Raw genomic sequence first — 18,819 nt, forward strand, 5'->3', positions numbered from 1 at the left:
ACACAAGACACTGGGACACAAGGACACAATTCATTAGAATAACACTCACTTAATAACATTTAAATCAAGATAACAATAAAAAATATAACGGAAAATACCACCCACTTTATAATAACATAAAAATACATAAAATTAAAATATAATGAATAAAGCGCAATAACGCAAGATAGAAAATAAAACGTACGGTGATAAAAATTAAAATTAAATGAAGATATAATGAATACAATTCATAACGTAAGGTGGAAAATAACAGCCACTTGATAATAAAAGAAAAATGAGATAAAATAAAAAAATATGCTTAAAACTCTCAACACAAGAAAACGTCTCGTGCCTGAATCATAAATGTCACAGCTCGTCCAAAGCTAACGTGAAGTGTAAAATAAGCTTCCTTTGTAGCTTAGCTCCAGAAGCTACATGGGTAATGACTTCCGTAGCCTTGAGGCGTAATTTACAAAGCTGCTGGGAACCTCCAATAAACCAGCAGCAGACTGCCTGTTCGTTGACTACCCGTCTGTTACATGTCACTACACTACCACCCAGTGAACGCAGCACCATGGCGGCACCACTGCGTTACATTTAAACCAGTTTAACGGCATTTAAATGCGAAGATATCTCTCGTTAGCTTGCATTAGCGCGACGGCTAGCTAGCTGGCAGGCTAGCTAGCTAAAGTCAGTTAGCGTTAAAAGACGAATAATGCGGATATCCGGTTTGCTTGCTAGGTTTTGAGAAGAAGTCTTAATAGAGAGTTTTAATACCTGTTCAAGAAGGTGGCGGTCGGTTTACCCAACGAGAACTAACGTGTTAGCAGCTGGAGGTTAGCTAATAGCTAGCTTACTTCCGGGTTCTAATAGCTAGCCTACTTCCGGGTTCTGTGGCTAACCGTCGCATAGCTACCCGCGAGCTTCTTCTTCACGACTGCCGCACTGCGAGCTTCTTCTTCTGCTTATCAAAAGGAGATGGACCGCTGAACCGTGGGAGTCCTCCAGCAGGTTGAAGTCCACAAACCACCACAGAGGTAGTAACACACCGGAAGTGGAGACAAAGTCGAGTCTTTATTGTTTTATTGTTTTATTGTAGTCACTCTACACTTTACGTTATCTTAAAGTACAACTCAGCACGATTTCATATCCGTGTTTATGTATTATGATATTATATATAATATAAACTATAGCGTCAGAGCAACCAAAATGAGTGGACAATTAGACTCATTCATTTGTTGATGTGCATTAAATTAATGTAATGTATTTAAAAAATAAAAAAAATGCAATTTAAAATATATTTTTTTAATTTAAACCACATTTTGTATTGTATTAATTTAAATTAATGTACGTATTAATGTACGTTTTATTTATTTATTTTTAATTATTTAATTTTTTTTATTGACATTTAAAAAATGTTAACGTTTTAATTTTTTAAAATGTAAAATCATGTTTGGTTTGTCACGATTAAACACTGTCTGACAAATAGAAGAAAGTCTGTAAACATGTTTGATCTATTGCTCTGTAGAATCTATTGCTCTGTAGAATCTATTGCTCTGTAGAATCTATTGTTCTGTAGAATCTATTGTTCTGTAGAATCTATTGCTCTGTAGAATCTATTGCTCTGTAGAATCTATTGCTCTGTAGAATCTATTGCTCTGTCTTTGTTGGGTCTCACTGTTGTTTTTGCTGCTTTGTCTGTAAACTCTGTTTTTATAGGTGCTGTATAAATAAAGTTATTAAACTAGTAGTAGTATTCCTATCAGTACTGTACGTCAGTGTACCTCTGTTTTGTGTACTGGTCCTTTGCACCAATAAAGAAATTAAAAAAACACAAAGGATGTCTGAAGATAAACAATCATGAAACAAGTTATTAAACACGTTTGGACACGTCACGTATAAAAGTGTTGTATAAAGTCAGTGTGTAAACATGAACTCCTCTTCATCAGTCCGTCTTCCTCTTCGTCCTCCACGTGATGGACGCCTCCTGAGAGATGCGCAGCATCACCACGGCGACGCCCACCGTGGTCAGCCCGCTCAGCACGGCCACGCCGTCGGCCGCCGTCAGCGCCGTCCACTCCCTGAAGAGCAGAGCCGAGGACAGGATCACGCTGCAGGTGAAGGCCACGTAGTACACGGCCTCGAACACGCCGGAGCCGAAGCTCTCCAGGGCCCTGTTGATGAAGAAGAACTGGAGGAGGACGCTGACGGCCAGCGTCGCCAGTAAACCCAGGAACAGAGGCAGAGCTCCGGCGCCGTCGGACCCGAACACGTCCGGCGCCACCAGGCCGAGCGCTTTGCTGCTGGGGACGGTGAAGCTTCCCAAGAGGGAGCATATGGCCACGTAGACCAGGATGTTGGAGGATCCGTGAGCCGGAGCGATCCACGCGATCAGGACCACCAGCAGCAGGAGCACCAGGAGGGCGTACGCCACAAACACTGCAGGAGACAGACAGACAGACACTGTACTAAAGGAAGGACTTCATGTTGGACTTATTCACAAATCAGAACCAGACACGGTTCATCAACACGTTTTCACATGCAAATACAACATATGAAGATTTACAATAGAATATGATAAGAAACAATAAAAGAGCGCGCTCCTCCTCTATCATAGTTCTACTGAGTCACCTGGGTCCGACAGCCTGTCCTCCAGCTCCAGTCTGGAGGTCACAGGCTGGGCTTTAGGGGCGTGGATGATGAGCACCACGGAGCCGCTGCAGCACAGCACACAGCCCAGCTTCCCCACGACGTTCAAGTGCTCCCCGAGGACCTGAGACGCCAGCACCGCCCTGCAGAGCAGCGACAGGGAGGTCTGAGAGGAGCCGGTCTCTGCTGGCCATGTCATCCGACCCGGTGGCACCGATGACGAGCATATAGAGGATCAGGACTACACTGAGTCTGATTCATAGAGGATCAGGACTACACTGAGTCTGATTCATAGAGGATCAGGACTGCAATGAGACTGGTTCATATAGAGGATCAGGACTACACTGAGTCTGGTTCATATAGAGGATCAGGACTACACTGAGACTGGTTCATATAGAGGATCAGGACTACACTGAGACTGGTTCATGGAGGATCAGGACTACACTGAGTCTGGTTCATAGAGGATCAGGACTAAACTGAGACTGGTTCATAGAGGATCAGGACTACACTGAGACTGGTTCATAGAGGATCAGGACTACACTGAGACTGGTTCATATAGAGGATCAGGACTACACTGAGACTGGTTCATATAGAGGATCAGGACTACACTGAGACTGGTTCATATAGAGGATCAGGACTACACTGAGACTGGTTCATATAGAGGATCAGGACTACACTGAGACTGGTTCATAGAGGATCAGGACTACACTGAGACTGGTTCATAGAGGATCAGGACTACACTGAGTCTGGTTTCTGTGCGTTGCTGAGTATTTAGAGACTTACCCAAACAGCACCCCGAGGGCTCCTAGAGGGGTCACGGTCACAGCGGGGGCCACGTTGTACGCCAGGAAATTCCCAATCTGACCGACGATCACTGAGACCAATGAGCAGCGAGTCAGAACATGTGAGGAGAGTGAATGTCAGAGACACAGAGTGACAGAGTGACAGAGTGATAGAGTGATAGAGTGACAGAGTGACAGAGTGATAGAGTGACAGAGTGATAGAGTGACAGAGTGATAGAGTGACAGAGTGACAGAGTGATAGAGTGACAGAGTGACAGAGTGATAGAGTGACAGAAAAAATGTATTGTGGATCTCTGAAATGTTTTTTTTAACAAATAGTTGTATTCCAGACATCTTTAATATACTGTTTAATAGTATATCCAGCTCAGCTATTAAATATGAATCAAGCTGCTGAACCCTCCAGAGTCGATAGGTGGCGCTGTACTCACTGGACAGTGTGCCGCTCCACCACACCACGTCTGAGAGGTACGAGGCTCCTGAAGGAACACAGATGATCAACGTGACTTATTCATGACGCAGCAAAAAGTGCTTCACTAAAAAATAAATACAGATGTGTCAGACAAAATAAGTAAATGTAATAAAATCAGCAACAGGGATAAATAATAATAATAATAAAAAACAAGGATTAACTTTTAAAAACTAAGGCATTTCTCCAAAATAAAAGTCAATAGTGTAAAATAAATTGAACAGGGATAAATAATAATAACAATAATAATAATTTAAAACTAATGATTAACACTAAGGCATTACTTTAAAATAAAAGTCAATAGCATAAAATAAAATAAACAACAGGGCTATATAATAATAATAATAATAATAATAATAATTTAAAACCAATGATTAACACTAAGGCATTACTTCAAAATAAAAGCCAGATCTAAAGGAGAGGTATTTAATATCCTTCGTTGTTCTTCTATATCCAGAGGCAGTGAGTTTGGTTACAATAACAACAGAATAATAACTTGATGGGACACATAAGAACTTCAGAATAATAATGTTATGGGACACATAAGAACTTCAGAATAAAAGCGGAGGAGGAGCTTAGCTTGGTCTTGTGACCGGAACAGAAAATGTCTACCTCTGTCGCGCGACCGTAATATTCCCTTTTTCTGAAGCACAAAAGTGGAGCCGTTGATGAAACTTGACACCACCGCTATCACTATTCCACACACCGGGAACGAACCACTGCTCGGTTCAGACTCGGCCGCCATTTTTCACTGTTAACTGTTTATTTAGTTTAGTTTGACAGCAGAATGACTGAACGGTCCACTGTCCAGTTTCGTAGTTTGGACTGGGAAAGTGGGACACTGCGCATGCGCGGTTCAACAAGTACCAGGCTGCCCCATGGTAGATGGAGTCGAACGAAACTGCGCATGCGTCAACAATACTGTCTTTGAATCAGGTTTTCACATACAAGCGATTTGCTTTGGTGTATTAATGTGGAGACATAACACATAAATATAGAATAGAAATGAATTGAATTAAAGTATATATTAAAAAGATACTGTGAAAAGAATATATTGAGATCAAAAGAGGTTCACAGAATTAAGAATAAAAAAGCGTTAAGATTTAATGACTTTAAAATGTTAATACAATACAATAGATAAAGAGAGATATACTCTATACACTACTATATGAAATATGTAACTCCGCAGCTAAATAAAACATCTGTGAAATAAATAAACTATAATTAAATAAACATCTTAAACTATATCAAATATGTAACTCTGCATCTAAATAAAACATCTGTGAAATAAAGACCACATTCTCTGCGACACAGTGCCATCTAGCGGGCGGTTTGTATTCACTCCGGGACAACCCCGCCCCTCCCGATGTCCCGCCTCGAAATCGAACAAAGCGCTCCTTTTATAATCCAGCTCGGTACGAGCGGGCGGGAATAAAAACTCAAAAGCGGTCACCTCGCTTCAAGAAACCCCGCCTCAGCGGGATGCTGCGGTGAAATCAATCGCACCCCAATCTCTCCCCCTGGTGACGACGACGTAATTTGTTTCCATGCCTCGTGCCTCAGTCGGCGACCTGTCAATCAAATCCATATTATGAACAGTCTTGTTTAATGCAGCAAAGCAGCTGAGCGGACGAGAATAATCTCGAGAAGACACCGCAGGTAATTTAGACATTTGTCAGAAAATAGTGACATGTTTACCCCGGTTGTGTAGCTAAAGTCTCCGGTACGTCACGTCTCCGGTTGCCCGTTAATCGTTGCACGAAATGATGATGAGCTGGTGTGTAGCTTTTACTAGCTGTCTAGGCTAGCAGTGCTAGTTAGCTTTAGTCACACAGCTAACGTGAACGGAGACTGTGCGGCTAAAGCTAGCCGTCTAGCTAGCAATGCTAGTTAGCCTTAGCCGCACAGTTAACGGAGACTGTGCCCTTGCTAGCATTGAATGCTACTCGTGCTAGCATTGAATGCTACTCGTTTTTTCCTCATGTATCTAACAACGTTAACTATATTTGTGGATTACGTTATTACGTCTTTTAGACCTTGAAACTCGTGCGTGTGAATTATAAGCTATAACGCAAAGGTGACGTCACAGTTGTGCGCGTTACATTAGTAGTATTTGTATGTAAATTGCATGTACTTGGAAGTACTTGATAAAAGGTTGATTCAGATAAAGTATGCAGCATTTTGGTAACATTCCTTTAACCAATTAAAGCAGTAAAATGTAGATGTGACGTTAACACGTCTGGTAGCTGTGTTGTGAATTATATAATACATATGTATGTATGTATATATATATATATATGTATATATATATATATATGTATATATATATATATATATATATATATATATATATATATATATATTACATTATAATAGGAGGGAGTCAGTCATATGTTGGGTTTCCCATTTGTTATAATATATGTTTGATAATATTAATACAGTTTGAGGTCAAATTAGATAGAGATGTGTGAGTGGATATCTATCTATCTATATATATATATATATATCTATATATATATAGATATATATAGGACTTATATATATATATATAGAAGTTCTATGTTTCATAAGCTGGTGTTGGGTTTGTTTACATCTGGGTGATAATATTTATTGGCCATGCTGATATTCCTCATGTTAGTTTAAGTTTTCATCTGTTAAACTACCTTTTGTATTAAATTCAATCATAAACAGGCTTCTGTTGTCCAACCTCACTATGTTATAGAATATTATTGTCATTTACTTTCTGGTAGATTTAGACTTTCTATTTGTGTGAAAACAATGTTTAACAGTCTGGAGTCTTTTTGTTGATACATGAGCTTCGTGTGTGTGTGTGTGTGCGTGCGTGCGTGCGTGCGTGTGTGTGTGCGTGCGTGCGTGCGTGCGTGCGTGCGTGCGTGTGTGTGTGTGTGTGTGTGTGTGTGTGTGCGCGTGTGTCTGTGTGTGTGTGTGTGTGTGTGTGTGTGTGTGTGTGTGTGTGTGTGTGCGTGCGTGTGCGTGTGTGTGTGTATGCGCACACTATGGAGAAAACTGTAATCCAGCATTTGTTTCCCAGGAGTTTGGCCACAAACACCCAGTTTGTATTACTGCAAATAATAAATATTGCGATGCTTTCATCAGTGGGCCATGAGCTCATTCATCAATAGACGGTGACTTTAACAGACTTCTATTTAAATCAACATCTTTAAGATTCACACTTAAGGTCGTGGGCAAATGACCTCATTGGTTCACAGGCACTTATTTAAACTTTACTGTTATTATTGTGTCATGTATAAATATTATGCCGGGCTTACAAGTCACCGTTATTCATAAAGAGAGACCAGAGTAGAAACAACAGATGAATAACACTGAAGACATGAACCCTCCTGACTCATAATCATAAACATGTAATAAGCTTTTCATTCCGTCAGCGTCGGGGCACCACAACATTTCTGGATGTAGACAACGTGACTCATCCTCAACTTCTTCTGTTGTCCTCCTGACAACTCGCTCCTCCATCAGTGACCTGCAGCCGCTGCCTCAGTGTTCACAGATGTGGATCGTGGTCTTTGTGAAAGTGTCTCGTGGCTCTAATCCCTCCGTCTCTCTGTCCTGCAGGTTGGCTGCGTCTGCAGCCGGGAGAGGAGAGGGGAAGATGCCTTCTCCATCTTTTACCCTCGATGCTCAGCTGAGGTTTCATGACAAATGGCTGAAGATAGACCTGCAGGTGTGTGTTCACAGAGACAGGACTATCACATGAACGTACTGCTGTCTCAGATGAGACCAGACCTCTGTGCTGTTCAGTTTCTTGTAGAAGCTGCTTTGTTTCTAGACAGGTTGTCAGTGTCGCATCACGTAGGGAACATAGAGAGGATATTATGTGTTGCTCTATACATGATGAACATCCTGTGTCTTTAACAGAGTCTAACTGACACACTGATTCAAACCTCTTTCTCACGTGATTATAGTTTCCTCCTGTGATGTGTGAAGAGGTGTAGCCCATAATGTTGTGTAAACGAGCCCATGTTGGCTGTAATTATGAGGACTTTTGTTCATACATGCTGGATTTAGAGATCAGGATGCAGCGCTGTGGATCCACCGCCTCGCCCTCTGGACCGAGACTCGGTCTGCGCTCCAGAACTGAGAGAGCGTGTCGTGTTCTCTGCGGCGCTGAAGGCCGCTCCAGTGTTTCGTGTCCGCTCTGGTGACGCCTGTGAGCCAACATGTTTGTGACATTTTGAAGACATTGGATCCTTGAAAAGCAAGAGTTGTCTTTCCACTTGTGAGAGTTTCTGAGTAGAGCGAAGCGTGAATGGTGCACCAGCTGTGGCGATGACACGGCGACGTGCCGATTACGTTACTGTAGCACATAGAGGAGCGACCTGTCCTGAGCTTCATATGTCAGACAGACTTTATCACAGCAAACGGCAAAAAGCCCATTCAGTGGGAGCAGATGGGTCGAGCGGACACTGATTGTTCTGAATGTTTCTGCTGAGCGTGGTGCTTTCACCGGCCTCGTCTCAGACGGGTCGTCTGGGTTGACAGGCTGAGAGAGAGAGAGAGAGAGAGAGAGAGAGAGAGAGAGAGAGAGAGAGAGAGAGAGGAGAGAGAGAGAGAGAGAGAGAGAGAGAGAGAGAGAGAGAGACCTCTGGCTGGTGCTCCTGGTGAAAGAGCTAATAGATAGAAGCTCAAATGGATCAGAGATGACTTCCCTAAGAGGAATAAGATACGGGGAAATAAGACGTGTGGTTATTGAGAAACAGGATGGGGAGTAGTGACAATATAATAGTATATATAGTCTGTGTCCACTGAGGCAGAAGCACTACAAAGCACACATGAAGGTGTGAACACACACTGATCAAAGTAAAGCAGATGCTCCAGATGTGCTGATTCTTGCTTGTCGTTTGCTTGGTCAGCGAGCCTTCTCTCCAGAGGGACTGTGTGAGATGTGGAACGAGATGGTGAAAGATGAGGAGATCACGTTCAACGGAGAGGAATCCGCTCACCCAGGTGAGGCTTTCACCCACACTGTCTGTGACACACCTGTCTTCAGGTCCTCGCTTTATCTGAACGTCCGAATGTCTCTCCGTGGTTTCAGAGGATTGCACCGACTGCTTTGGAACTCAGAAGAAAGATGAGCCCAACGACAAAGAGAAGAAGGAGGAGGAGGAGACGTCCACGTCCGTTCATCACTCCATCATCGAGACCTGGGACTGGGGCCGGCAGCCAGGTGAGCTACCTGAACGAGGCTGAGAGAGAGAGAGAGAGAGAGAGAGAGAGAGAGAGAGAGAGAGAGAGAGAGAGAGAGAGAGAGAGAGAGAGAGAGAGAGAGAGAGAGAGAGAGAGAGACACAGACAGACAGACAGACAGACAGACAGACAGACAGACAGACAGACAGACAGACAGACAGACAGACAGACAGAGCTACCTGAACGAGGCTGAGAGACAGACAGATGGAGAGATGGAGAGACAGACGGAGATACAGACAGAGAGAGAGAGAGACAGATGGACAGACAGACAGAGACGGAGAGACAGACAGACAGACAGACAGAGAGAGACAGACAGACAGACAGACAGACGGAGAGACAGAGATAACGTTTGAGACCAGGACGTCTCACTGCAGAACTAAGAAAGTACAGATAGCAGAACAGAGAGCTCTGCACCTCCTCTATACTCTGCTATAGAACCGGTTCCTGTTTAGAACCAGGTTTTGGGGGATCCCTAACGATGCTGCACCGCTCTCCTGTTGGTGACTTGTGTTATTTTACGCCTCTCTGTTTCCAAGTAATTAATCCCAGGCTGACCGCAGACGGTTTCACAACCTCTAGATGTGGACCCGATGGGAGCATTCTGACCATTTCAACACATGGTCGCCCTCTCTGTTGACCAGAGTCGCTGCTGACACGTGAGACGTGACAAGTTACCCTCCGCCGCTCTGAAGGGGTTATTTTTACCTCTCGGTCGGGGTTCTAATGTGGCCCAGAGAAGGGGAGCTAGCGCCTCTCACCCGGGGCTGTTTACTGGCTGGACTGGGCGGGACCGCGTCACTGTGGTGGGAGATAAGCGCTGGGCGGTGGTGGTGGTGGTGGGGGGGGGGGGGGTCGACACGGATAGTGAAGGCTTCTTCTTATTGAACCAGGACATCACGCTCTGATTCTACACGGAGTGTAACTGGATCTGTACACAGACGAGTGCTCCGTCACCGGTCCTTAAAGAGACAGTAGAGACGTTCTGTGTGAGGTTCTCCTCCACAGTCACTGTTCTACTGCAGTACATGAGTTGATAAAAGCAGACAGGAGGACTCTTTAAAGTCCAGTCAGCTGACTTCCTGCTTCTCCACTGAGCGTCAGACATGTCGCTCTCTGCAGTCAGAACCACACGATGTGTTCTACAGGGTTGATCATGTGTTGGTTCTCATGAGCAGAGATGTGTGATGAACAGTCGGACTGTGAGGGCTGAGCACAGCTGACCGTAGTGCTGCTCACACGACCACCGGGCCGACTTACAGGAAGCTTAAGTGGATTTCTGATCTGCTATTTTGGCTCATCTCATCTTTCCTGCAGCGCTGCTGTACACACACACACACACACACACACACACACGTACACACTAACACACATACACACACACACACACACACACACACACACACACACACGTACACACTAACACACACACACACACACACACACAGAAAACAAAGGACCAGCTGTGATGACGGCCGCTGGGGGGGGGGGGGGGGGGGGGGGGGTCATGGGACCTTTTTTGTTTTTTTAACACCATGCTGTTTGTGTAATGAAGAGCGGGGGGGTTATCACTTACTGTAGTTAAACATAAATGACATAAATTACAGACATAAATGTGTAACTTCCAGATCTTTCTCTACATATAGTCCTCTGAATGAAGACATCTTCAGCAGGTTAAATGTATCAATATGTTGACAGTCAGAGAGTCTTCTGCTTCATGTTGTTGTTGACTTGTTACATCTCTTGATATATAAATATATAAATATATATATATATTTATGTATAACTTTAATGTGAGGATATATGTTACATTATGTTTCAAGTCTTGCTGCCAGAAATTAGTTTTGAATCACATAAGAAGAATATTATTAAAAAAATAATTATTCTAAACCGTAAGTGATAATAATAATAAGAATAAGAATAATAATTGGACAAATTGTTACTATGAGTATTTTTATGAATGTATTAATAGATTTGAGGACTAAACCATCCATTCAAAGCTTCTATTGAGGTTAGTGAATGAAGCTTTTAATGAGGTCATATTTAATGAGGTCATCACCCTAAAATACAAAACCTTCATCGGATTAAATGAGTTTGGAAACTGTTCTTTGTAGTTTTTTAAAAGGCTACATAAAAACATGTCGTGGATTTTAGAAATTTTTACGTCTTATCTTTTTCTGATAAATGTTGACTTTTGGACAACTGGAGTCTAATTCTAGTAATATTATAATACCAATAATATCATTACCATAAAAAAGAAGACGTGCAAATGTTCATTTATATTTTGAACAGTTTGAACACTCGAAATAAAGAGTTTTCTGTGAGAAGTAATTGTGTGTGTGTGTGTGTGTGTGTGTGTGTGTGTGTGTGTGTGTGTGTGTGTGTGTGTGTATAGACGAGACAGAGTTGAAGGACTGTCTGCTGGTGCTGGTAGACGACCAGCAGAAGCTCTCGGCTCAGATGGCTAAGAGCACGCTGTCGGCCCAGCGGCTCCGCCAGCGCCTCGTCATCCTGGAGCGCTACCTCATCTCCCTGAGCCACAGCATGATGGAGGAGAAGTACAAGGTCCGCTGGAAGGGCCCGCCCAGCCCCCCGCTGCCCGCCGCCGACAACAAGAGGTGAGGAGGTCAGAGCCGGAGACGGTTCTGGTAGAGGATCAGAGGGTCTGCAGGAGTGTGAGCGGGCGGTTAGACCGCTGGTGATCCAGGTGTGCAGGGTCTCACTCTCTCTGTGTGTGTGTGTGTGTGTGTGTGTGTGTGTGTGTGTGTGTGTGTGTGTGTGTGTGTGTGTGTGTGTGTGTGTGTGTGTGTGTGTGTGTGTGTGTGTGTGTGTGTGTGTGTGTGTGTGTGTGTTTCCAGCCCTCGTCCGGCCAGTAAAGGTGTAGAGGGTCTGGCCAGAGTGGGCTCCAGAGCGGCCCTCTCCTTCGCCTTTGCTTTCCTGCGTCGAGCCTGGAGGTCAGGTAGGAATGCGACAGTGAAGACGTCTTGTTCGGTGCCGCCGGTGATAGCCGGCCAGCTGTTCACGAGTGTGTTGCACCATGTGTCACACGCTCACAGTCAACAACACAACATATGTCTCAATGCTAATGTTTGTAGCCTCGGCTGGTGGTGTTTGCAGGGGTTTTAAAGGCAGAGGGAGACTCGTGGGTCACGTTTCTGCTGCTTTAAGATCATGAACTTCACAATCTGGTTCACTGAAACGGGAAAGTCCTCTTAATGAGATGAATCAAGTTTATTTCTTCATCAACAAGGCTTTATTATAACACATCAAAGGCATCCAGAGAAACACGTTATAAAAGGGCATTTATATGCACTTCAATAGTCATGAATATGAATAAAATGAATCATTTCTTCATGCATGAAAACACATTTTGGTACAAAGCCACCACCACAGACTGTGACCTCCGTAGAGTTTCACTTAAATTAGATTTTTACAAGTGACATAGAATCAATAAGTTGAATAGTAATTGATCACGCGGTGCGATCGTGTCTCAGTTAAAGTGACAGCGCTTCTTTAAACGTCCTTCACTGTAGAGACGTTTGTGCTGATGAGAGCTGCAGGTCCTCAGGGACGGGGGGGGGATAAAGAGCCTTCCTGTAACATGAGATATATATACGCACACACACACACACACACACACACACACACACACACACACACACACACACACACACACACACACACACAGTTGAGCCTCCCATCCTCGGTGTATCTGTATTCCTGGAACAGTGTTTTCTTTCTCCTGCTGAATGAACACATGTTCCAGTCCTACATATTTATTTCAGGGCCACGAGGACCGTTTGGTCTGACTGGACGTCGGGGCTCCAGAGGGGCCGTTTTTAAACAGCTTTGATGCTCAGAGAGGTTCAAGAACCAAACTTGTCTTCAGTAGTGGTGTGATGAGGATGAATCATGCGCTGCTTAGAGCTAGTGATAGGAAGGTAAACACACATTAAATGTACTTTAAAATACATTTGGTGAACACGTCTCACTGGTTCTGCCCTCACGCTGGGCAGATTGTTCCCTGTATATGTTTGGGTTCCCTGTGTATGTTTGGGTTCCCTGTATATGTTTGGGTTCCCTGTGTATGTTTGGGTTCCCTGTATATGTTTGGGTTCCCTGTATGTTTGGGTTCCCTGTGTATGTTTGGGTTCCCTGTATATGTTTGGGTTCCCTGTGTATGTTTGGGTTCCCTGTGTATGTTTGGGTTCCCTGTGTATGTTTGGGTTCCCTGTGTATGTTTGGGTTCCCTGTGTATGTTTGGGTTCCCTGTGTATGTCTGGGTTCCCTGTGTATTTCTGGGTTCCCTGTGTGTGTTTGGGTTCCCTGTGTGTGTTTGGGTTCTCTGTAGATGTTTGGGTTCCCTGTGTATGTTTGGGTTCCCTGTGTATGTTTGGGTTCCCTGTAGATGTTTGGGTTCCCTGTGTATGTTTGGGTTCCCTGTGTATGTTTGGGTTCCCTGTAGATGTTTGGGTTCCCTGTGTGTGTTTGGGTTCCCTGTGTGTGTTTGGGTTCTCTGTGTGTGTTTGGGTTCTCTGTAGATGTTTGGGTTCCCTGTGTGTGTTTGGGTTTCCTGTGTGTGTTTGGGTTCTCTGTGTGTGTTTGGGTTCTCTGTAGATGTTTGGGTTCCCTGTGTGTGTTTGGGTTCTCTGTAGATGTTTGGGTTCCCTGTGTATGTTTGGGTTCCCTGTGTATGTTTGGGTTTCCTGTGTATGTTTGGGTTCCCTGTGTATGTTTGGGTTCCCTGTGTGTGTTTGGGTTCTCTGTGTGTGTTTGGGTTCTCTGTAGATGTTTGGGTTCCCTGTGTGTGTTTGGGTTCTCTGTAGATGTTTGGGTTCCCTGTGTATGTTTGGATTCCCTGTGTATGTTTGGGTTCCCTGTGTATGTTTGGGTTTCCTGTGTATGTTTGGGTTCCCTGTGTATGTTTGGGTTCTCTGTGTATGTTTGGGTTCCCTGTGTGTGGTTTGCTGTATATCAAGCAGGAGGTTTGTGTTGTTCCAGGAGACGATGCGGACCTCTGCAGCGAGCTGCTCCAGGAGTCTCTGGATGCGCTGCGAGCTCTACCAGAAGCCACGCTGTTCGACGAGGGCACCGTGTCGTCGGTGTGGCTCGAGGTGGTCGAGCGGGCCACCAAGTTCCTCAGGTTGGTTTCATTCATGTTTCATTGTTATCAGTCGCTCATTTTCTATGTCGTAAGACGTGTTTGAGATTCTCACGTCGTGCCTTCTCTTGGGGACCAGTGACGTTCACGGAAGCGCCAGCACCAAAGGCAACATTCCTCTGCAGGACCAGCACCTCGCTCTGGCCATCCTGCTGGAGCTGGCTGTGCAGAGGGGCACCCTCAGGTAACCAGAAGAGAACCCCCTCGATACCTCGAGACATCCTGCCTCAGATAGAACACGTCTCCTCTCCGCTCACTGCGTGTCTTTGCGTGTCTTTGTGTGTCGTGTCCAGTCAGCTGCTGTCTGCCGTCCTGCTGCTGCTGCGCTTGTGGGAAAGCGGCACCAGAGAGATGGACAACGAGCGCTCCACCCAGGGAACCAGCGCCCCTCTGCTGCCCCTCCTGCAGCGCTTCCACAACATACACAGCAGCAAGGAGGAGCCCATTCCTGAGGAGGAGGTTGAGGTGAGGATGTCCCTCTGGAACCAGAAGTACAGTGAGACAAAGTGATGTAACGGACCGTAGTAGATCCCTGATCCGTACGGATCCCCCTCAGGGTTTACCGTTAACCATCACAGTGTAAATAAAGTTTAACGTTAACCACCACAGTGTAAATAAAGTTTAACATTAACCATCATAGTGTAAATAAAGTTTAACGTTAACCATCACAGTGTAAATAAAGTTTAACGTTAACCACCACAGTGTAAATAAAGTTTAATGTTAACATCACAGTGTAAATAAAGTTTAACGTTAACCATCACAGTGTAAATAAAGTTTAACGTTAACCACCACAGTGTAAATAAAGTTTAATGTTAACATCACAGTGTAAATAAAGTTTAATGTTAACATCACAGTGTAAATAAAGTTTAACGTTAACCACCACAGTGTAAATAAAGTTTAATGTTAACCATCAGAGTGTAAATAAAGTTTAACGTTAACCATCACAGTGTAAATAAAGTTTAATGTTAACCATCAGAGTGTAAATAAAGTTTAATGTTAACCATCAGAGTGTAAATAAAGTTTAACGTTAACCATCACAGTGTAAATAAAGTTTAACGTTAACCATCACAGTGTAAATAAAGTTTAATGTTAACCATCAGAGTGTAAATAAAGTTTAACGTTAACCATCAGAGTGTAAATAAAGTTATTAACGTTATTAAACGTGACGTTATTGTCTTCGGTCGCTTGCTGTGGTTCCAGATCCTCACGGCCCAGATGAGTCCCAACGAGAGCTTCCTGCGCTACCTGACCTTACCTCAGGACAACGACCTTGCCATCGACCTCCGGCAGACGGCCGTGGTGATCATGGCTCACCTGGACCGCTTAGCTTCCCCCTGCAGCCCCCCCCCACTGCAACTCCCCCACGTCACACAAGGTGAGGACTCTTCATCGCTGCAGACGAGAGGTCCCGGTTCATTGTCTTGGTGCTCAGTGCTCCTTGTGTTGCAGGGAACCCTGCAGGAGGTGATCGCCTGGGGCCTGTTGGGCTGGAAGCTCTACGCCAACGTGAACGGGCCCATCCACTGTAAAGGCCTGTCGAGCCTCGGGGTCGCTCAGATCGTCTGCTCGGAGAAGGGCTTCCTCATCCTGTCCAGCAGCGGTGCCGTTTACACCCAGAACTACAAGAGCACAACCCTGGTCAGTTCTGTGGTGCAGGTGCTTTGTGTTTCTTAACGTACCTTCATCTAACCAACCAGCTTCATTCAGAACATCTGCTGCTGCTGCTGCGTGGTTCTGCTCCGTGTCCGCTGCAGACTGAGTCTCTGTGTCATGTTGTGTTCAGGCTCCCATGCTGATCCACGGTCTGAGCTCCAGGAAGGTGGTGAAGCTCGCGGCTCACCCCGACGGGCAGCACTACCTGGCCCTGTCGTCCAACGGGGAGGTGTTCTCGTGGGGCTGTGGGGACGGGGGACGCCTTGGACATGGAGACACCACGTAAGCTAATAAGAGAGGAGCTCAGCTGGTGTTTCAGAGTCTCCTCACACACTTAAAGCAAAGCTGGAGACATAAATCATTCATCGTCGTTTTATTAGAGAGATTCCTGAGAAGCGTCTTCATCTCCTCGTTCACGTTATCTTCAGGTATCTGGAGGAGCCCACAATGATCGCAGCCTTCAATGGGAAGCAGACAGGAAAGCACGTGGTGCACATCGCCTGCGGGAGCACTTACAGCGCCGCCATCACGGCCGACGGGGAGCTCTACACCTGGGGCCGAGGGAACTACGGCCGGCTGGGTCACGGTGAGCGTCCGTCTGCGTCGACCTTACCGCAAGGATGGATGAACGCCATCTTTTGTGATTTCTTTTCCTGTTTCACCGCTAACAGTTGTCCTGCCGCTGTGCTTCTAGGCTCCAGCGAGGACCAGACCACACCCATGCTGGTGACGGCGCTGAAGGGACTGAAGGTGATGGACGTGGCGTGTGGAAGCGGTGACGCTCAGACGCTTTCTGTGACGGAGAATGGTGAGAACGAGACCTTTAGGTCCAAATCCTAATCTCCACTCTGAGGGACGTTCACGTTAAATCTGTAAGGGATTAAGTTCTGTCCTGATGTCAAAATCATTCAGCGTTTGAGTCCTTTATGAACACTTTCTGGAAGTCCGCATTTCGGCAGACTTTGCCTGAGGGAATTACCCACAATTCATAGCAACGTGACGTTAAACTCAGGGTTCACCAGTGGAACCCAGAGACGTAAAGACACGAGACGTTAAACAAGAGGACGGCACATGTGAGGAATGAAAGCAGAGACTATTTACCTGGTTTATTATATCAAACTTTTATTGTTTATTATAAAAAATGAGTAAATAGATTATTTGACGATGACCTCGTACATCTTGTGAGGAACGATTCTGGAAAATATAAAATAAACCCACAATTGTACACAACAACAGTGGTACCGTTTCCCAGCCGACGTCTGTTCAGAGGGACCGGACCTCACTGTCTCCGTGTGCTTCCTCAGGTCAGGTCTGGTCCTGGGGGGACGGGGACTACGGCAAACTGGGCCGAGGAGGCAGCGACGGCTGCAAGACGCCCAAGCTGGTGGAGAAGCTGCAGGACCTGGACATCGTGAAGGTGTGCTGCGGCAGCCAGTTCTCCGTGGCCCTCACCAAAGACGGGCAGGTGTACACCTGGGGCAAGGGAGACAACCAGCGCCTCGGACACGGCACCGACGAGCACGTCCGCTACCCGAAGCTGCTCGACAGCCTGGAGGGTGAGTCCGTTCTCAACCACGCGTTCTGGTAATAAAGGTCAGGTAGTAGGTAATAAGGCCCTTATAAGATGCTTATTAACATTAGTATGTGTCAGTAGGACTGAGTGCTAATAGTAGCATCTTAAACGTGTTTGTTGTTAGATAATAACACATTTATAAGAACTTAACAGTTTATAGACGTTTAAGAACGTTAATAAAAGCATTATAAACACATTTATTGATTTTTTTTACTAACTTACCTATTATTTAATTGTTAAACCTTTATTTTGGTGCTTTATTAGTTTTAAGACATACTTAATTATACATTTATTAAATATGTTAATATATAATAATAATAATAATAATATATATACAATAATTTATAATAATAATAATATGTAATAATGTATATATATAATATATTATAATAATATATTATTATTCTATTTATATATATATATATATATATATATTATAACATGTAATATATATATATATATATATATATATATATATTATAATAATATATGAATTAACATGATGGCTCGTGTTAATTAATGTCCATTGTCCCGTTAATTAAATAAACATAAACATGTTTTAATCTTAATAAAGCAACAGAACATCTTTGTAAAGTTTTCACAATTAAATAATAATAAAATAAAAATAGTTGAATGCTTTTATAAATGATTATTAGAGGCTTTTATCTTATAATCTAACAATAAATGTGTTTGTGATGCTGCTATTACCACATGGTGACATACTGTTCATAACCTCTTATGAGGACCTTATTACCTGTTCACTACCTCCTGTTAAAGGACCTCAGCATGAAGCTTTCAGAGACACTGACGTGCGTCTGTTGTGTCGGCGAGCAGGGAAGAAGGTGGTGGACGTGGCGGTGGGCTCGACTCACTGCCTCGCCCTCACGGACGACGGGGAGGTGCACAGCTGGGGGAGCAACGACAAGCTGCAGCACTTTGACACGCTGTTCTCCAACAAGAAGCAGCCCAAGGCTCTGCCTGGACTCAACGCCAAGCACATCGTGGGCATCTCCTGTGGCCCCGGACAGGTGAGGCACCGCCTCATTATCACTTTGATATTGATTATCTTTTATTATTATTATTTTTACTTTAATATTATTTAATGATTATCTTTTATTATTATTATTATTTTTACTTTAATATTATTTAATGATTCTTTTTTATTATTATTATTATTTTAATGTTCTTTAATTATTATTTATTATTGTTATTATTTTAATATTATTTAATGATTATTTTGTAATTATTAATATATTATTTTAATATTCTTTTAATGATTATTTTATTATTATTATTTTAATATTATTTAATGA

General features: G+C 44.0%; 2 protein-coding genes across 2 annotated transcripts in view; one reads left to right on the plus strand and one right to left on the minus strand.

The window, feature by feature from the left end:
- Positions 1 to 1,110: 1,110 nt before the first annotated feature.
- Positions 1,111 to 4,707, minus strand: nipa1 (NIPA magnesium transporter 1). The gene is made up of 5 exons (XM_068725524.1): positions 4,510 to 4,707; positions 3,860 to 3,907; positions 3,412 to 3,502; positions 2,611 to 2,771; positions 1,111 to 2,418 (listed from the first exon to the last, which is right to left on the minus strand). The coding sequence occupies exons 1-5, from the start codon at positions 4,640 to 4,642 to the stop codon at positions 1,925 to 1,927; spliced, it is 927 nt and encodes a 308-aa protein (XP_068581625.1). The 5' UTR covers positions 4,643 to 4,707; the 3' UTR covers positions 1,111 to 1,924.
- A 763-nt stretch (positions 4,708 to 5,470) lies between these two features.
- herc2 (HECT and RLD domain containing E3 ubiquitin protein ligase 2) overlaps positions 5,471 to 18,819 on the plus strand; it is a 42,999-nt gene continuing 29,650 nt past the window's right edge. The window contains 17 exon segments of the mRNA XM_068725463.1: positions 5,471 to 5,556; positions 7,492 to 7,600; positions 8,790 to 8,883; positions 8,972 to 9,103; positions 11,515 to 11,737; positions 11,978 to 12,078; positions 14,121 to 14,262; positions 14,360 to 14,464; positions 14,574 to 14,745; positions 15,481 to 15,621; positions 15,623 to 15,655; positions 15,730 to 15,918; positions 16,064 to 16,215; positions 16,362 to 16,519; positions 16,628 to 16,741; positions 17,238 to 17,489; positions 18,341 to 18,534. Coding sequence (XP_068581564.1) covers positions 7,529 to 7,600; positions 8,790 to 8,883; positions 8,972 to 9,103; positions 11,515 to 11,737; positions 11,978 to 12,078; positions 14,121 to 14,262; positions 14,360 to 14,464; positions 14,574 to 14,745; positions 15,481 to 15,621; positions 15,623 to 15,655; positions 15,730 to 15,918; positions 16,064 to 16,215; positions 16,362 to 16,519; positions 16,628 to 16,741; positions 17,238 to 17,489; positions 18,341 to 18,534 — 2,274 coding nt within the window. The 5' untranslated portion in view covers positions 5,471 to 5,556; positions 7,492 to 7,528.

The sequence above is a fragment of the Cebidichthys violaceus genome, unplaced genomic scaffold, assembly GCF_023349555.1.
Source record: "Cebidichthys violaceus isolate CVI_PGR_0920_01 unplaced genomic scaffold, fCebVio1.0.p SCAF_35, whole genome shotgun sequence".
Taxonomy (NCBI): domain Eukaryota; kingdom Metazoa; phylum Chordata; class Actinopteri; order Perciformes; family Stichaeidae; genus Cebidichthys; species Cebidichthys violaceus.

Coding starts and splice junctions, on each gene's coding strand:
- nipa1 (XM_068725524.1), bottom strand. CDS start 4,642: ATGGCGGCCGAGTCTGAACCGAGCAGTGGTTCGTTCCCGGTGTGTGGA. Junction 3,503..3,859: donor GTGGAGCGGCACACTGTCCA/GTGAGTACAGCG, acceptor CATTGGTCTCAG/TGATCGTCGGTCAGATTGGG. Junction 2,772..3,411: donor GCCCTCGGGGTGCTGTTTGG/GTAAGTCTCTAA, acceptor GCTGCTCTGCAG/GGCGGTGCTGGCGTCTCAGG.